A 20,162-nucleotide genomic window follows, 5' to 3' on the forward strand; every position below is an offset into this window, starting at 1 on the left:
CGCTAGCCACCTGGGCACCCCGTGAGGATTTTTTTTCCTTTTCTCATTACAGTAAAAGATGGAATCTACCACCTCAGCGACTTCACACAATGGTCCCATGACCATCTATGATAAAATAAATCAGAAAGCTATAATTGACCACTACGAGGGAAGGTATTGTCTCCCTCGAGGACTTTTTTTTTTCCTTTCTCACAATTTAACTAATAGTTGTTCATCCATCATCATCACTTATACATAAATTAATAAAATATCAAACAAATTAATGATAAAAAATAAGCAATAATTAGTATCTATTTATAAACTTGTTAATTAATTAATTTCGAAACTATGTGCCAACTACAACTTAATTAAGTAAATATTTTCTTGAAACAAAATTAAAGAATAATTTTAAAAGTCCAAATTTTATTTTATCCAATCTCAGTAATAAATATAGCAATAAGGTTTGGGATTCTAGCATGTCCACACAAATGAGAATATATGTCAATGGGGAAAAAATTAAAGAAAACATTCCTAATATTTTATCAAATTTAACTAATCATGTGTAGGACAATTATGTCTTCTACTACCTAAACTTGTGAAAATGACACGAAGAAGGAGAAATCATCGACCCATATGCAACTCAAAACAATTAACACAATTTATATGATTTAAATTATTTGCCCACGGAGGCAATAATGATTATTTTAGAACCGTCAATTTAGATTATGTTCGTCAGATTGGCCACGATGAATCGACTCGCCTAGACCCACGACTTACATGGATTGGCCCGCGATCCGCGTGAATTGATCCATGGGTTGAGAAAATTTATTTATTTTCTTCAAAATATCCTGACCGAGCACTCTCTTGTGCAAAACTTCTTCCAAATGAACCAATTTATCTCTCTCTGAATGCTGAAGGTTAGAGATTGGTATCCCAGTCCATTTGCTAACCATTTCAGCAATATCAAGATCTGTGACTTCCTCCCGAAGCATTGATTTCCCAGACTGTTCTGCTCAGCCTCTTGGAGCTGTCTTTGCAGGGAAATAAGTGTACCTTACTTCAGTTCAGCTGCGCGACTCAGATCATACTTACGCTCTGCAGCTTCCATCTCCAAGTTGACTCTATCAATCTACGATAACACATTAAACATCAAGCAAATAAATGAAGAAGAGGTCTGCAAGAATCAAGTTTCAGCATCATTCACAAACAAAAGCAGCTTACCTCCTCTTTAATTGAACTTATTTTATTCCTGAGTGATTTTTCTTGCTCCCATTGTACTGTTAACTCATTCTGTCTTTGTTTGAGTGAGGCTAAATCAGTTTCCAGCTTGCTTAGTTGTTCTTTGGAAGCTTTGTTGCTGTCGTTTTTCAAGGAAAGCTTCTCCATCTCTAATTTCAGCACTGCTCTGTCCACCTCATCCAACTCTGTGGGTTTGGATGTTATCTCCATTTTCAGCTTTGCGGCAGCTTCATCAATGAGATCAATGGCTACAAGGAACCAGCAAAATCAGCTCAACTTACACATGATGTTAACTGCTATCATTTTTCTTTAATTCAATGGCCCATCAGAATACCTTTGTCAGGCAAAAACCCTTCAGTGATGTAGCGATCAGAAAGAATTGCCGCTGCAACAAGAGCACTGTCTGATATTTTGACACCATGGTGCAACTCATAGCGCTCACGGAGCCCACGAAGTATTGATATGGAATCTTCTACAGATGGCTGACCACAATACACTTGTTGAAACCTACGCTCCAATGTTGGATCCTTTTCAATGTACTTCCTGTACTCATTCAAGGTAGTAGCTCCAATACAACGGAGCACTCCTCGACCCAGCATAGGTTTCAACAAGATTCCAGCATCCATTGCCCCACCAGTAGCGCCTAATTTGTACAATATAAGAAGCAAAAACAAGCCAAAAAATCTGAGTAAATACTAAACCGAGTTGTAAGATACCAAGTTTATTATCTAGTATTTATCTTATGAATAATCAAAATCCTTTCTAATTGTTATAGTTTTTTTGCATTCATGCTTCTACACCAAGATAGTATGGTACATGGAAGCCACCCCATACTTGGAAAACAAGCCAGTTTATGGAGATTTTGATAGCGTATGCACATACTAGCAATGCAGCTGATTATAGAAAGATAAAATGATTAAGGTGATTAATTAATTATCATAATAGGTCCAACAAACCAATGTTATTTTCTTCAGGCCATTTCATCCGCTAATCAATATTGGAACACGAAAAAAACAACAACAAGCAGTGATTCCCAAGGATTAAAGTATAGATTTCATTCCAACTTTCATCCTAACCTACCCATCAAGATCAAAACAGAATTAAATGATAAAAGTATGGTTACCAAGAATTTTAAGTATCCGTTTCATTGACTCACATTGATGATATGAGCAGGCACAAATGAATTGTGCCAAGATGGCAGTATGGATCCCTACACATGGTTGCTTGCTCTAAAACCATGTTAAATTTAGCAGAGTATCTTGAAAAGCTTAAATTGCAGGAAAGGATAATGCAATACTTAATTCTTAAAACTTATACCGAAGAAAATAGATTTTGTTTCCCACAAAGCTTATTTGATGTTTTATTAACTAAACAGATGTTGATATTAGAAATATTGAGTGCCACAAATGGATACCTACTGGCAGGACAATGTTAATTCCAGAACTTGCCTATGGCTAAATAAGATAAGGGGAAAAAGTACTACCAAATAAGAGGAACTGACCCAACAAGCCCATCATAGCCTCCATTTGTATTTGTACTGACTTAAAGTTAATGGATAAGAAGGGGAAAACCAACCTGCACCAACTACAGTATGAATCTCGTCAATGAATAGAATGATCTGGCCATTTGAAGCAGAAACTTCCTTTAGTACAGCTTTCAATCTTTCTTCAAAGTCACCACGAAATTTAGCCCCCGCGACCAGTGAACCCATATCCAAAGATATCAGCTGTTGGAGAAAAAAATAATTATCAAGGAGGACGACAAGCATAGTCCATTATCTATGCATTATAATAAATACAAAAGGCTGAAGAGTACTCTGAGAATCTACATAGTAAGTTCTTTTAAGCAACCATCAGAAGGAAAGAAAAAAAAATAGAATCTACACAGCCCTGCCCAATGGTACACCTTAATCTAATCTTCAGGTCTCTACCATCAACATACGCAACCAATTTCATGGTACATTCTGATAGAGTGACTCTGACAAATGTGTAAGTGCTGTTATTGACTAAATTATATAGCAAGAAAGAGTTCTTCAGCATAAGAAAAAGATATCCAGATAACCTGTTGCCATGTGAATGCTGAACAGATTATGTGATCACACAAAGACAAAGTCAATAAAAAAACAAGGCTGAATTTTTCAGCACTTTGTTCCTTAGATACCTGAAAAATCAATCGCCTTTACATAATCTGAAACTATAACTCAAATCCAACTAGACACATAGTTTGACATATGTGCAAATATAATTTCAGTATAGCAATATTGAGGTTCACAATTCACTCTCCACAGCCCTTAAAATTTTATGCAACAAAAATAGTTTGATCATTGCAAAAGTAGTAAGACAAAATATCTAGTGTGGGCTTAGAATATTCAAGGATAAGAAAAATTTTAAGGTACGAGCAATACCATCCAACATATCACAATTTTACAACTTATGGACAAAAAGAATTAGTTTGGCTGCAAAAGCAGTTATTGAACTTGCTATTGTTACATAGATTCATCAAACCAGAAAATCAACATGTATCAATCAATCATATTTGTTGAATAAATAATGAAACTTATCATACGATCATATACTAAAAAATTAATCATTATGTTTCTACATTACTTGGATAATCTATAAATATAAAAATTATTTTGTTATTGAACTTTAGCCCATACCTTCCTATTCAGTAATGGTTCTGGAACATCTCCTCTCACAATGCGTTGGGCTAATCTGCAAAGGATGATATTTTTGAAGGTTAAACCTCCATATTCATGTGATGACAGTTACAGCAGTTAATTTAACTATCTAATCAAAGTAATATTTGCACGATTAGCATAGTTATCTTGGTGTCTGATTAAGTTAGGTCAGCTGAAAATTTTCTGAAAAATGATGAAAACATAAAATAGAGAATTACCCTTCAGCAATGGCTGTTTTCCCAACACCAGGTTCACCAATAATCACAGGATTGTTTTTTGTTCTCCTAGATAAAATCTGAATACAGCGTCGTATTTCATCATCACGACCTATAACAGGGTCCAGTTTACCACGTTTGGCAAGTTCTGTCATATCATTGCCATATTTCTCTAGTGCTTGATACTTCCCTTCAGGATCTACAATAAAGAAACCATTCCACATAAGGCCATTTAGTAAAATATAATACAACCAATACAAAAGCATGCTGAATGGAAGGAATTTATGAACAAAGATTGATGATAGCTAGCATGAGAAGAAACCAATTGCAAGATAGACGAACCATATTGACACAAAAATACTTTTGAATCATTTGGCAATAGTTAATACAGATCTGTAAAGGAAGCGATTCAGAGATATATCTCTTGGCTTTCATAAGCATAAATTGTAGGGTTAGTTCACCTCCAATATAGTCATTTCGACTTTAGGTTATTTCTTCTAACTTTGTCCAGATCCATTTACACGATGAAAATTGGAGAAATAACTACCACATATAATAATTACAACAAGTTTTTCCATTGAGAAATGCCAAATATTTTCATGTGCAGTTTTATATTTGTGATATTTTCTTGATAGAACAGAAAACACACATAGGAATTTCAAATTTAATAGACTAAATTACGCAAATATGGTAACTGAACCAAGAGTATCAAAATTAAGAAAAACAGAAAACAATGAGTAGAAGACATAGACTTTCTCACTGAGTTTGAGATTCTTCAATAATTGTTGACCAAATCTCTTTGCGTTGTCAAAGAGAGTAATTAAGTTTTGTCCCAATATAGGCCCACTTGTGTCACCAATAACCTGCCATTAAAAGGAGCTATTGATTGGGTGTTCATACAAGATGCTTACAGCCAACACCAATTGTGCATTTATTCACCTTAGGTTGCTGTGAAATAAACTCATCCTTCATCATACCGTTTATTCAAGTATTGTGAATGTTTACTTAAACCTACAACCCAAGCTTTCAAACAAGCTAAATTCTCGGATATGTTTCATACAGTGTATCTATTAGCCCCATTAATGATGAGCAAGAAAAACATACATAATAAGTAACACAATCAACTCATTCCCAATGGGAAAAGCGTGGGAATACCTGGGATCCGCCGCCATGGTTATAGCGAAGAGGGGTGGAGGAGTGGAACTGGCGACGGTCTAGACCCTTGTCCAAGGAGCATCCGAGGAAGCTCGGGCCTCCGACCAACGGCGAGTACGGGACACCGGAAAGGCGAGCGGCAGGGCTGGCGCCCGGCAGGGGGTGCGAGGCGAGGGCGGCGCGGAGGGAAGAGGAGCGGCGGCGTCGCGCCGCGGCCGAACAGGCGGACCGGGCTGCGCGGACGAACATAGAGTCGACGCTGCTTTCACGGCGGAATTGAAACTGCAGGTCGACGCAGGGCCGTCTCAAGTTTTACGAGGCCTAGGTTTTATTAGGTCTAGGCTAATTTTTTTTTATATCTTTAATATATATTTTTTTAATATCAAATTTTTTTTATTCTTTTTGATTCGGATTTGGGATATGAATTTTTAAATAAAATATTAATTTAAAATAATTTTTTATATAAAATTTAGTTTTCTATCTATTAATTTAAAAATAAATTTTTATATAAAATTTAATTTTCTAAATTATTAATTAAATTTTTATATTTAAATTTTGTTAATAAAATTTTTTCAATGGATAAAATTGTTAGATTATTTAATTTTTCTTGAAATATGGTTGAACGTAAATAAGACTTTATTAAAATATTATTTTTAGAATGATGCATCAATTTAATCATGTATTAATCAGCAACTTCTTATGCATGCAGGCGAGCAGTGCATCAAATGCACGAAGCAGCATCAAATTCTTATGTGTAGCCATATAAGTGTGACGTGGCCCTGTAAAAATCAAAGCACCATGATTTTGTAAAACGAATACGTTGTTCGATTGATATAAAAAAATTATTAAAATAAATTTTTTTTAATAACAATGGACCTCAATTTTATTGGGGCGCCTTGAGCTGGCACTGGGTCGACGATATATAAACTGTGGCCTGTAAAAGGAGAAAGCCGTGGAAACGTTCAGAAGGAACTCGATTATTCGAAATAGGAATATTTTACATTTTGACCCCCCAAGATTTCGGAGTTTACCATTTGGTACCACTCGAGTATTTAAACTTCCGACAACCTACGTACTGGAGTATTTTGAAAAAAAAACAATGATCACACTAACACTGTGAAGTTTAATAATAGAATAATTTCAGACCAAAATAAAAAAAAACCTTTTATTTTTATTATTATGAAAATAATATCCTATTTTTTAAAAAATAATATATTAAAAATAATATCTCATATCTTAAAATATTCTTGCCCAATATTCTTCGAATAAAATTACTTCGATTAAAATAATTTTGATCAAAATTATTCTACTTAAAATATTTTGCCCACGATTACAAACCAATTTATCTTTTCTGAAGGTTAGAGATTGGTATCCCAGTCCATTTGCTAACAATTTCAGCAATATCAAGCACTACAAAAAAATCCATGATTAGCGATCGAAATTTTTTCGATCACTAAAATAGCGACTGAATTTTCATTTCAGTCGCTAAATAGCTACTGAATTTTTTCGATCGCTATTTAGCGACCAAAAATTTTTCGGTCATAAATTTGCGATCGAAGTTAAAATTCAGTCGCTATTTAGCGACCAAAATGTAAATTCAGTCGCTATTTTAAGGACCGAAATTTAATTGGGTCGGTATTTTTTGAATCGGACGATAAGGGAAGAATTTAGCGACCGAATTTATATTCGATCGTATATTCGGTCGCTAATTTAGCGATCGAACCGATGTTCGATCGCTAAATATCCTTACCAGTGAGGATATTTATTTTCTTCAAAATATCCTGACCGACCACTCTCTTGTGCAAAACTTCCTCCAAATGAACCAATTTATCTCTCTCTGAATGCTGAAGGTTAGAGATTGGTATCCCAATCCATTTGCTAACAATTTCAACAATATCAAGCACTACAAAAAAACCACGATTAGCGACGGATTTAGCGATCGAAATTTTTTCGGTCGCTAAAATAGCGACTGAATTTACATTTCGATCGCTAAATAGCGACTGAATTTTTCTTCGATCGTAAATTTGTGACCGAAAAATTTTCGGTCGCTATGAATTTTCATTCGCTCGCTATTTAGTGACCGAAAATTTTTCGGTCACAAATTTGCGACCGAAGTTAAGTCGCTATTTAGCGACCGAATTGTAAATTCAGTCTTCTCAATTTCATCAAAAAACACTACAGAATAAGGTCTTCGCCGTACTATTTCAGTAAGCTGGCCTCCTTCCTCGTAACCAACAAAACCAGGCGGCGCACCGACTAATCGAGAAACTGCATACTTTTCCATGTACTCGCTCATATCTATCCTTACAAGTGCATTCTCTGTGTTGAAAAGGTAACCTGCCAAAGTTTTTGCGAGCTCAGTGTTACCAACACCAGTAGGACCCATAAACATGAAACTTGCTATAGGACGATTTGGATCCGATAATCCTGCTTTAGAACGACGTATAGCATCAGCCACCGATTTAACAGCGATAAAATAGCGACTGAATTTACATTTCAATCGCTAAATAGCGACTGAATTTTAACTTCGATCGCAAATTTGTGACCAAAAAATTTTCGGTCGCTAAATAGCGACTGAATTTTCAATTCGATCGCTAAATAGCGACTTAACTTCGGTCGCAACGACCGAAAAATTTTCGATCGCTAAATAGCGACTGAATTATTTCGGTCGCTATTTAGCGATCGAAATGTAAATTCAGTCGCTATTTTAGCGACCGAAAAAATTCTGATCGCTAAATCCGTCGCTAATCGTGGGTTTTTTTTGTAGTGCTTGATATTGTTGAAATTGTTAGAAATGGACTGGGATACCAATTTCTAACCTTCAGCATTCAGAGAGAGATAAATTGGTTCATTTGGAGAAAGTTTTGCACAAAAGAGTGGCCGGTCAGGATATTTTGAAGAAAATAAATATCCTCCACTGGTAAGGATATTTAGCAACCGAACCGATGTTCGATCGTTAATATTTAGCGATCGAACCGGTGTTCGGTAGCTAAATTAGCGACCGACCACTAGTTTGGTCGTTAAATATTAACGATCGAATATAAATTCGATCGCTAAATTCTTCTCTTATCGTCCGATTCAAAAAATACCGACCCAATTAAATTTCGATAGCTAAAATATTGGCTGAATTTACATTTCGGTCGCTAAATAGCGACTGAATTTTAACTTCGGTCGTAAATTTGTGATCAAAAAATTTTCGGTCGCTAAATAGCGACTTAACTTCGGTCGCAAATTTGTGACCGAAAAATTTTTGATCGCTAAATAGCGACCGAAAAAATTCAGTCTCTATTTAGCGACTGAAATGAAAATTCATAGCGACCGAAAATTTTTCGATCACAAATTTGTAACCGAAGATAAAATTCAGTCGCTATTTAGCGACCGAAATGTAAATTCTGTCGCTATTTTAGCGACCGAAAAAATTTCGGTCGCTAAATCCGTCACTAATCGTGAATTTTTTTGTAGTGAAAGGAGAAAGCCGTGGAAACGTTCAGAAGGATCTCGATTGTTCGAAATAGAACTATTCTACAATATTTTGACCCCCAGGATTTCAGAGTTTTACCATTTGGTACCAGTCGAGTAAGTCAAACGTCCGACAACCTACGCACTGGTGTATTTTGAGAAAGAAATGATCACACTGTAACTTTTAATAATATAATAATTTCAGACCAAAATAAAAAAAACTTTTATTTTTATTATTATGAAAATAATATCCTATTTTTTAAAAATAATATATTAAAATAATATCTCATATCTTAAAATATTTTTGTCCAATATCCTTTGATTAAAATTACTTCGATTAAAATAATTTTGATCAAAATTATTCTACTTAAAATACTTTTTAACAAAGTTGTTTTAAGTAATTTTGATTAACTAACATTTTAGCGGTTCAAATTAAAATTATTTTAATCGTAGAAGTTGTAAATGAATTAAATGTTAATGGTATAGCTCAGAGTTTATAATTTTTGAATTAAATAAATAATTTTAAATACATATGTATTTGATTTGAAAGAGTTTTACTCTGGAATTATAGTATGATAGTAAGAAGTGAGATTGATTTTTTTTAGAGTGAATTTATTACTCGCAATGATAATGGATCATTTTATTTTGAGGCCATGTTTATCAATCTCCTACAATCAATTGCGAGATAAAAGAGGGAAAAGAAAAGTATTTTTGTTACTTAAGATTTAGTTTTAAGGACGGAGCCACATTCATGTCTACTCGGACTGTAGCCCGGGAGCTCAACGACATTAGAAAGGAGGTAAATTCTGATTTACTACTGTAGAAAAGAGACAAGAGGAAGATTAGCCTGGAAGTATCAATATCGCCGTTTGTAACCCACGGCTTGGGATCAACCCGGGTAGATCACCTGGGCGGGCTCTGCTGTTGTTTAGTTTGTTCTTATACTAGCAAATAAAAGTCGATTACTTTACTCTGAGACTATGTTCATCAATCTTAATCGATTGTGAGACAAAGAAAGGAGACAGAGAGTATTTCTTTTTTCTTTTTGTCTAGAATTTAGTTTGTTCTTGTACTAGCAAATAAAAAGAAAAAAAATCTAATGTTTAACCTTTTTTCAGATCATTCTTCTTTTTTACTTTTATTTATTCAAATTTTTTGACTAATTTTGTACGGAAACATAAAAGAGAGATCATGAAAGAAAGTTGGAGGAAGTCTAAAAAGAAAATCAGTTATTGTAGAACCTGAGTAAAAGCTTATATGATACATTCAAAGAGGGCAAATATTATAGGGATAATTCGCTGGAAAAAAATCTCGGATGATAATGATACTACCGTTGGGCCATTTGATGATTTGTCCAGTTCAATTAATACAATTTCTAATATCTGATGCAAAAAAGGAAACTGAAGCTCATGTTGTTCTTGAAGAAAGAGGTGCAGAAACAAATGGTCGAGAGAGGAAAAAGAGATGGAGGAATGAGTTTGAAGCAACAATTGAATTACTTTGCGATTTAATGGATTGGAATTGAGAAATAATTTTCTTAGTTTGTGCCTTTTTTATCTTCCTTCCTGTGGTCTCCTCGATATATTTGATTGATGGTTTAGAGTTATACACTTCAGTACAAAAGGTAGAATCTGACACCCTAACAGTCCTACACGATCAATCCCACGATCATCTACGAAGAGATAAATCAAAAAGCTGCAGTTGAGCACTATAGGAGAGGGCATTACCTCGTAAGAATTATATACTTATACTATAAAAGGTGTCAAAAAATAGACTCGATCAGACCCGTCAATCCGATCCGACCTAATAAAAAAAATTCAAATTAAAAATTTATTTCTTGCTTATCTAGATTTGATAGACTTATATATAATCTTATTATTATGATCAATAATATTCATATTATTATCAAAACCTCATATGGTATCCGAGTTTTTGATTCACGCTCCTAATTCCTCAAAAACATATACTCCGTCATTGTTTCCATATCTCCACCGTGATACCAAGTGCATGGCCATTCATGCAATTTCATCGCCGTTAACGGGCAGCTCAAGCCCTTTGAAACTCACCTCCCGTATTTTCCCGAGTTGCTGCACCGACTGTGTCGAAGAAAAACAAATCATCGGTTCGATGGACGGTGCACTCTCATCTCTATAGTTGTCAATTTGGGTTAGGCCTGCCAGGTTGACCCCCCGCCCCGTCAAGTAATTTAGGCGGGTTGGGTTACAATTTTATCAATCCATTTTAAGATGGATTCAGATGGATTGACCCGTCTAGGCCCGCGATCCACATGGATTGGTCCGCGACGAACTTGGATTGGTTTGCCTATTGAGAAAAATTATTTATTTATTTTAAATTTTAAAATTAAAGTAGAAAACTTAATAAATTAATGAGTTTGATTCACTTAAATTACAACTTAAGTTAAAAATTATAATTCAAATTTAAAATTTTCAACTTAATCAATTTAAATTGAAAATTTTTAATATTTTTAATATTTTTATATATTTTTTAATAGGTCCGTGGGTTGGTTCATTAAACCCACGACCCGTCTTGAATTGGGTTGGATTGGAGATTTCCCAACCCGCCAAGTTGATGGGTCGGCCCGTCCTGCCCTGCCATATGATAGACCTCTCATGAGTTGATCTGCTCGTCATGGATTAGCCCGTTTGACAGCTTTATTCGTCTCCGGAGGTCGAGATCATAATTCTAAAATACTTGGACCGAGAGATATATATGAACAATCAAGTTGAACCTAACAGTTCGTCTGCTTCCATTCCTGATGAGCATGTTGAAGCTGGGCATACATGCAACGTTTGATAAGCCTAGGAGATCTTTTGCACCCCTAAGGAGATTGTGTTGGAGGGGAAAAAGATGGTACGTTGCTTCTGGCATGCATCGATGCCTCTCAAGGTGAAGACACTGAAATTGCAGGTGATTGGCACCCTGCAGTTGGCAGGAAGGAGAGGCAACTTCTCCAAGGTCCTTCCATAGTGCAACTTAAATGTACAGTGAAAAGATACCTCAATTTGGAGTAATTAATAAACCACAAGAAGAAAGCTCTTGATCACAAGTAAAGTAGTACCTTACCCTCATTCAACCAACGAAGAGACTACTAATGTAATCAGATTAGACAATAAGGGTGTTCAACGATCTAAATATCTTTCCTAGCAATTAGAGTGCTCATGGCCCAAGCATCTCCCCCAACAACCAAAGTGCTTTGTAGCCCGAACATCTCTTTTGGCAACCAGAGTGCTCAACAACTTAAGCACCTTCATCCAACACTCTCAAAGTGTTCGATGGCTTGAGCCCCCAACTTAGTATCATATGTAGGCTCATAAGGCTTTGCTTGAGGCTAAGGCTGAGCTCCATGCACAATGTACCTCCAAGTGCCTTAAACTTTTCATGTCACATTGTCGACCCCAACCATCCTTAGATAGGAATGACCCTACCTCTTATGGAGCACAGTAAAATTGTCAATTTGAATTGGATATCCTGCCAATGGTGTAGTCAAAATCTTTAACTGTCCTGGACTAAATTATGAAATAATAATACATACATATATGATGAATATTTAATAAACATATAACATTTATATATCAATATCCTTTTATATAGTTCAAATTTCATACAAAATACTTTAATATTTATTTTCAACTAGGCTGGACTATTTTAATTTTTTAAGTTTGGGTTCAATATATTAATCTAAAAATTATTGGCTTACACTGGGTTGAAGCCCAACCCAACACTGGCTACGCCACTATATCCCACTAAACAATTTAAATGAGATTGAGTTAAAATTTTATCAAATCATTTAAAAACGAACCTAAATAGGCTAGTCAGTATGGGTTGCGGGTTCAGGCGGACCGATTTGTGACATACTCAGATTGGTCCTCGAGTTAGTGAAAGTTATGAATTTTTTATATCAATTGCTATGGTTAATATGTACAAATGTGAAATTAAGAATTAAAAATTTTATTAAAATTTCTTAAATATTTATTTATGAAATTATCAAATTCAATAAATTATAAGGATTTTTTATAGTATTTTTGACTCACTTAACCCGCAATCTATCTTGCGTTTGATTGGATTGAGATTTCTCAATCATCCCGCTCTATCAAATGATAAATTTTTGACAGACCGACTCACTCTGTCAAAGATCAACCAGTCTGACAGCTCACAGGCAAAATAGGCAACCCATAATTAGGTAGGCATCCTATCTAATTAGGTAAGCACCTGAAGGGAGATGTCATTTGATTATCTTGCGGCACATCCTTGTCAATGTCCGTACTACCACTTATATGACTTAAAGGAGGACCAATCACATGAAAGAAAATAATAACATTCCTAATAAGGGGATGAAGATCCTAATCTTATTATCTTCATTTTATTTCTCCGATTAGTTCCATCATTGGAGTTTAACTTAATTAAAGCAGAGTTTAAGGAAAGGAAACAGAGTGTTTTATGTAGCATTGAATTGTAAGAAAACATTTAATTCCAACAACAACTTTGCCCACACAATTGAACCGGTATGAACGTTGACTTAGATAGTCAATAAACTTGTCGATCTAGGTCAACGCCAGCCTCCATAAAGTAGACCTTTCTATTGACCTGTTTGTTTAATTGTTTTGCTGGAAGTTTGGTGATTCTGCAACTACCTGGTTGACTTTAGTACCCACTACTTGAATTCAGGGTGATTCTTTAGAGCTTACAAAAGTCAATCACTGTTCACAAAATTATTTGTTAGTCAATTTTTTTAGCATCATCGAATCATATAGTTTAAGAAGCTTGATCTTCATTTAATCATCAAACTTAATAAATAATATGGAAGAAGTAACAATAAATCAATACTTCATTTAAACCCTTTATCTCCGTACTATTCTCCTTCCTTGCCCTCAATGTTCCTTTGTTCTCCCTCGGTCGCCTCCTCCAACGTCGACTCCCATTCCGCGGACCACCGTCAAGTGGGCACATCGAATGCCTCGACAGGTAGAAGATGTCAGCGAAGAACCCTTACACTCGTCACGAGCCCGCATCCGCTCCTTCCGCACGCTCTATGCTCACCTCTGCACGTAGAACGAGCCACTCGCCCTAGCCAAGCTCCTAGTTATCATGGGTGTTATCGGAAAGCCTCGACTTCTTTTGACCAGCTTGGAGGATAATTTTAAGAAAAAATATTTGTTAAATTAATTCAGAATAAAAAAAACTTTAAAATTTTGAGATAATCGCATTTCGGATTGAATTCCTAAATTATTGACATGGGCTTATGTGTCAATTATATAAGATTACTTAGAGCATCTCCAACCCACTCCCATTATAACACCCTCTACTTCATTAAAAAGTATATGGTTCACTACCATACTCGTTATAATAACATATCTCTTTCATTCACATTTTTTTTAACATTAACACTCATTATTTATCGGTTTCACTGTCCACTCAATCATCTTAAAATTATATCATATTAAATAAAAATATTTTAAAATATTAAAATTATTATTATTAATCTTACTTTTAAAATAATAATTTTATTATTTTAAAAAAATAATATTAAAAATTTTATTCAATTTAAAATAGTCGTTAAAATTAATCATTTTAATAAATATAATTAAAAAATAAAAAAATACACATAGGATGGGTCGGCCTGGCCCACCTCATTTTTAATTGAACGTGTTCAACTAGAGGGGTGTTATATATAACACCCCTTTCACAATGGTGTTTAACACCAATGGAGGGTCATAACACCCTATTAAATGATAAATCTCAGTTAACCTCATTGACTATCTCTTAGGGTGATCGGTCCAGTCCCACAAAAGTTTTTCATCGGCCACCAAGGTAAATCGGGAAGCGCAGCGGCCAGTCCAGACACCCAGCATTTTTTAATTGTGCTCCCCATTTGGAGGAAAATTTCTACAAATACACCGTAGTTGGGGATCGAACTGTAGGTACCTGAGTGACAACCTGAATATTTTACTTCGGCACCATATCTCAGAAACTATACCATCCCATTATAACATCTATTATAGATGCTCTAAGGAATCATTTATTATTTAAATTAAATAAAAATTTTATTGATAATCAATCAAGCATACCTTGATGGACATCACTCTGCAACCACCCAAGGACAAGAGCATCAAATTCTCTCATTCGTTTGGTGGAGGAAGTGAAGTTTTCTCTTGGACTGTTTGCTCTGTTTCCACAGTCTGCTGTGTCTCCCTGCGGAGGAAAAACCTGATGCGATTCCAAAGGCGCAGCTCATCGTCGACGCCGAGCATTTAATACACAGCCAGAGAGATCTCAATAAATTGGATCCCCTCTCTCTCTCTCTCTATTTATGACATGGACAATTGAAAGAACATCCATGATGGAGTCCAAAGAATTGGAGCAGTTCCCCGGGATTTACGGTGAAATGATAAAATATTTTTATAAATTAATTTTCTTTAATAAAAAATAATTTTAAATTTGATTTATTTTGATAATTTATAAAAAAATTTATAAAATCGGATACATCCGAATTAATCGATTTAATTTAATTTATAAAAAATATCTCTATAATAAAATATTATTTTAAAATCATTATAAAAATATTCCCTTTTAATTTATTATCAAACGGCTCAAAATTACTTTTATTTTTTATACTATACTAATAATTATTGATTCATGACTAATATTTCTAATTAATATTATATTATAATAATATTTTTTATTTTTATTAACACTGATAATATTATATTATAGTAATTACAATGTATAATTCTTCTAATATAAATATTTTAATGCTTATTAATATTATCAAAAATTTTTTTTTGCTAGGCTAGAACCCAGAACAGCCCTATCTTAGATCTGTCTATACTGTTAGGTATCAAGAGATAGATAAATCAAATGAAAAGACATAATTCTGCAGCAAGAGATGAAGCTCCATAACTATAATCCTACCAATCTTGTCTAAAGAGCTCAACTAGTTGCCTTCAGCACAAAAACAACAAATATAGCATCATCTTGTGTTGGATTGAGGAATTAAATATTCCTAACTTATAGGATGTTACCATTTGAAGTTCAGTGCTGCGAAATTGCTACTTCCTGAACGTTGTGTAGCTAACAAAGTTAGTTGCAGATCATTATTTTCTGGTCGATTGCAAATATTCTTGAAGTTAGAAATCCAATTAATAGACAACAGTTATGGATCACACTACCTATCTACCTAGTTGGCATGGTTAGTAGCATCGAAGTTAATCTGAATCATGCACATTGGAAGGTAGAGTACCCATTGTGATATCAAGGAGGTAGTGGATATCACATTTGGAATTCAGATGCCAACTAGGGATGTGAGAAAGTCTATCTCAGATTATGTCCCTTACTTTGAGAAGGTGTCATCTCACAAGTAGCAAGATGGAAGTTTTTACAACATTATTTACAATGAAAGGTGAATTTGTGATACAAGAGAGTCTATAAGATGGTTCAAGTAAAAGAAAGTTGTTCAGAAATGTATCTCATTTTTCCAATCTTAAGAATGTATCTTAGCTATCCGCATTCCCAGTTGATTGACTGCACACTTACCCGTGAGAATAGACCAGGGCCCCTTTTTGATCCCTGCTACCGAGGACACCATTGAAGACAAATGCCCGATGAGGACATAGCATGTAAGGAAAGAGCTGGAGCTCGAGTTTGACCTGAGTAAGGCGCTAGTTCACGTGCGTTCTTGCCTCTCTTTAGACTTGCTATTTGCACATAGACTATCTGGGGGGGGGGATCTCAGCGGGGGGACTCTTCTTTATATGCTTCTAGGTCTAGTTGCGATGGAGAAAGTGATGACTTATAGGTCTCTTACTCTTAGGTGGCTAGAACTGGTCTGAGCCCTTAAATTGTAGTGCTGGGCAGCGCTCTTGGGACGAGTAAGAGTATAAAAGAAAGATCCAATTCATTCCTCGTACGCAAGAGGTGTGAGAATTGTAGCTGGCCCATTCGAGATGAGTATTGTATTTCTCAAACAAGTCTGAATTCCTCTTGGTCTCTTGAAAGCGGTCTTTGACGCTAAGGTCGGGCACAAGGGAATGAGTGCTGGCACCGGGATCACTTTTGCTTGCTTATCCGAGAGTTAGGAAATCCATTATTAGCTTATAGAAAGGGGTCCCATTTCAAAGATTCAGTAGGTGCTGAATGAATCCCGAACTACCTTATTCTCCACCTCTAAAAGAAAAGCTAACCGATCCACAGGTGCCCATCTCCAAGGTCCCATAAGTCAACTCTGTCTGGATGCTGGAACCTCTGGATCCGCCCCTCCACAGAACCTTACCTTCTCCACATCCTCCGTAGCAGCTGCTTTCTTTTGAGTATCAGACTTCCCAGTGCGATCTAAGAAAGTTTCCGTGAATAGGATAAATGCTTTGCCTGTGCTTCCCCACAACCTTGCAATTTGCTATGTAAAGACTCCACACCTTTCTATGCTTTCTCGGAATTGGCTTGATAGGGCCTCCACTATTTAGAAGAGCAGCTCTTGGAATGGAACGAAGTGAACCGCTCGTTCCTCCTCACTTTATTTTGACCCGTGAACTGGGTTTCATTTAATTACCTCTCCTGTGGGACCGCCCAGACCCTCCGCACGTTCCCCCTTAGTGCTTGTCCAGAGCAAGAGAGCATTTAATGTAAAGTCTACCTCTCCCTTCTTAAGAGAGTAAGCTAAAGGAGGAAGGATAACTCCCGTAAGTTGGAATAGCTCTTCTAATAGATCATGAACTTCTTTTGCTCCATTTTAGCCTTACGAGTGAAGGAGTTGAGTCCTGTCCCAGCTCTTACGGATGAGGATGTGAAAGCGGATCCCTGCACCTTTGAGGGCTGGTAGTTCGGTGACCAATCCTATTTAGGAGAGTTCCCCCACCCTGGCTTCAATATGTCAGAAAAGAGCCATGGCAAGATCAAATATAAAAGTGGTGCCTAGCATTAGATCCGTCCTCCTAGCTTATCTAAGTGGCATTATCAAATAAATTAAGTGCTGTGCCCCAGACTTATACTTGAAAAAGTCTCATACGCGCACACTGCTTGAGCTAATTGTCCACATATGACCTCGCACCCGCTCCCTGAGTGCTATTTTATCTGCCAGGTAGAGAAGAAGGAGAGCTCAAAAGAATGGAGGTAAGCAAGCGAACCCGGAACTTCCGAGAAAGCATTCCTAAACGCCTGTCATGTATACTCACTGTCAAAGCCTTACTTGCACTACTTTGAGACCCTCGTATCCTAGTCGGAAAAGAGGGGGCCTAGCATTGCGACATGAACTGTACGCGTGGCCTGGTCGTCCGGACCAGCACCTAAGTCAAGTATGGAAGGAGGCTATCTGTGCGATCTTTCCACTATAAGTCAAGTATTCCTTGCGGAGGGACCCTAGCAGAACAAGAATCAGTCGAACCCGTGTGATGCTTCCCTACCCTACCCTAATCCTAGAGAGGAAGAAGTGGGGGGCTCCTAAGCGCATTCCTAAGAATGTGTCTTGACTTCTGCTCTGCTCTTTACCTTAAGAAGGGTGCCAGAGTCACCTACTTAATTGTGGGTGCTCATCTCTGATTCCTCGTCCCAAGTTCAGTGATTGGGGCCCCTACAGTACAGCCACAAAACCTATCCCATGAAACCCATTCAAGAGATTAATCCATAGGTTAGATAGGAAGTGGATTAACTATGGGGAGGTAGGTCGAACTGATCTCATTTGCCTTGCATCTAAGCTCGATGCTCGGGCAGGAAATATATATACAGGCCTCTGCTGCCCTTTCTTTGATAGCGTATCGTATCTATATAAGAGTATTGTCAGCAAGCAAGCATAAGCAATCGTCCCCACATCCCATCCATTATACTGAACTCCCATAGTAGGTGGAAAATGCCATCCCAGTCGTTTCGTTTTGATCGTTCACCGCCGCCACGTCTTGTTTTACTAAAGCACCTCCTTCTACCGGTGCACCGCCACATCGACATCGAGATTGACCAGGCTCTACCTACTGGCGCACCGTCTGTCTGCGCCCGCTGTCCTTACTTTCCCAACTGGATCTACCGCTCAGTGGGCTCTCCAACCGTGAAGTAGTCTTCGTTAGCGGACTCTACTGCTCTTGCTCTCCATCTCATTGGTTTACTTGCTTCTAAGTATGAGCGCATCTCTTTCACTTAGACTTTTTGCTTTGAGCTCGAGTCTTCTTTCCAGTTCCTTTGCTTTGATCCCATGAATCTGCCTTCCCTCTTTCCTTTCTTTCTTATTCTATTCCTTTTACCCGAGCCGAATGCACTACCACGCGCTAGCTCCCAACTGATTGAATGGCATGAGATCCCGACTGACAAGGCCGGCATGAGAGACTGACACGACAAAAGGCATGGGAAAGACCAGCGCTGACCCGGGCTATTCGACAAGTGAGTCTAATCCCTGCCAAGTATCACCACGCACGACCTGTCAAATACAACACAACCCTATAAGGAGCTTCCTACACCAACAAGCAACAAGTGTAAATGCTATCCCACAATCAAAGTCTTGGCACCGAAAGTCTACCACAATGTCTTGGCTTGGGCTTGGCACTGAAGTCCACCTTCCCTTTGCTAAACTGTCTTCGCTCAAATGCGTCGTTTCCTCGCTGCTTACTCCTCACTTCATTTCACTACTATACTGTCCTAAAGTGAACCTGAACCAGCTCCTACTCTCTTTTATTTAACTAACTATATGTCCAGAGCTCCACATTTAATGGCATTCCAACAAGGGTTCTGGCATTCCGGCTTATATCTCACTCATCGTCTGGGTAATTCCTACAATTATACTCATCGTCCTGGTTCCGATCTGGTATGGTAGATGGTAGCTCGCCTCTGCTATTCTTGACATCTGCTATTCTTGGCAATCTGCGTCTCCGCTCCTCAATAACAAACAAAGTCGTGTAAAGTCCTCTCCTGACCTCTCTCTATCTGCTTCCGCTGTAGTGTAGATAGTTGTCTCCCCCGTCCGAAGTTATCCTCAGTCTCCCCTGTTATATTCCCATTCCGTGGAGTCCAATCCAAGTTGCTTTCCTTCCCGCACTCATCCCGTCCCATCAATCAATCTTTAATTTGCAAAGTTGCGCGTGGAAAGAAGATAGAACAGTGACGAGCGAGTGAAACGACGCCTTGACGAGCGGGAATTGAACCCGCGCTATTAGCTATAGAAGATTCACACGCGTCACGGGTTGAAGAGACTTTGGAATTCACTGCGGCTTCTTTCATTCCTCTTTCTTTCTATCGGCCCCGAACTCTAGCTTAGTTTAACTGAACTTAGAACTAGAACTGAACTCCCGTGGTAGCGTGCAGCTGTCCTCCCTTGCTTGCGTCCCCACACCCCGGGTCGAACATACCTACTATTGGATTTGAACCAATGACTACTGCCGTATGAAAGCAGTACTCTCACCACTGAGTTAAGTAGGTCCTCACTTCGGGAATTATCTTATCTT

General features: G+C 37.1%; 1 protein-coding gene and 1 non-coding gene across 2 annotated transcripts; both read right to left on the reverse strand.

The window, feature by feature from the left end:
• Positions 1 to 993: 993 nt before the first annotated feature.
• Positions 994 to 5,536, reverse strand: LOC141839609 (chaperone protein ClpB3, mitochondrial-like). Its single transcript, XM_074727400.1, has 8 exons — positions 5,269 to 5,536; positions 4,874 to 4,976; positions 4,117 to 4,312; positions 3,878 to 3,932; positions 2,794 to 2,944; positions 1,553 to 1,861; positions 1,201 to 1,466; positions 994 to 1,108 (listed from the first exon to the last, which is right to left on the reverse strand). The coding sequence occupies exons 1-8, from the start codon at positions 5,515 to 5,517 to the stop codon at positions 1,034 to 1,036; spliced, it is 1,404 nt and encodes a 467-aa protein (XP_074583501.1). The 5' UTR covers positions 5,518 to 5,536; the 3' UTR covers positions 994 to 1,033.
• Positions 5,537 to 20,063: 14,527 nt separating this feature from the next.
• On the reverse strand, positions 20,064 to 20,136 carry TRNAM-CAU (transfer RNA methionine (anticodon CAU)). The gene has a single exon. It is a non-coding gene; the product is annotated as a tRNA-Met (tRNA).
• Between the last annotated feature and the right edge of the window lie 26 nt (positions 20,137 to 20,162).

This window comes from Curcuma longa, chromosome 11 (assembly GCF_044706935.1).
Source record: "Curcuma longa cultivar G26 ecotype Majalengka, Jawa Barat chromosome 11, ITB_CL_G26_1.1, whole genome shotgun sequence".
Lineage (NCBI taxonomy): Eukaryota > Viridiplantae > Streptophyta > Magnoliopsida > Zingiberales > Zingiberaceae > Curcuma > Curcuma longa.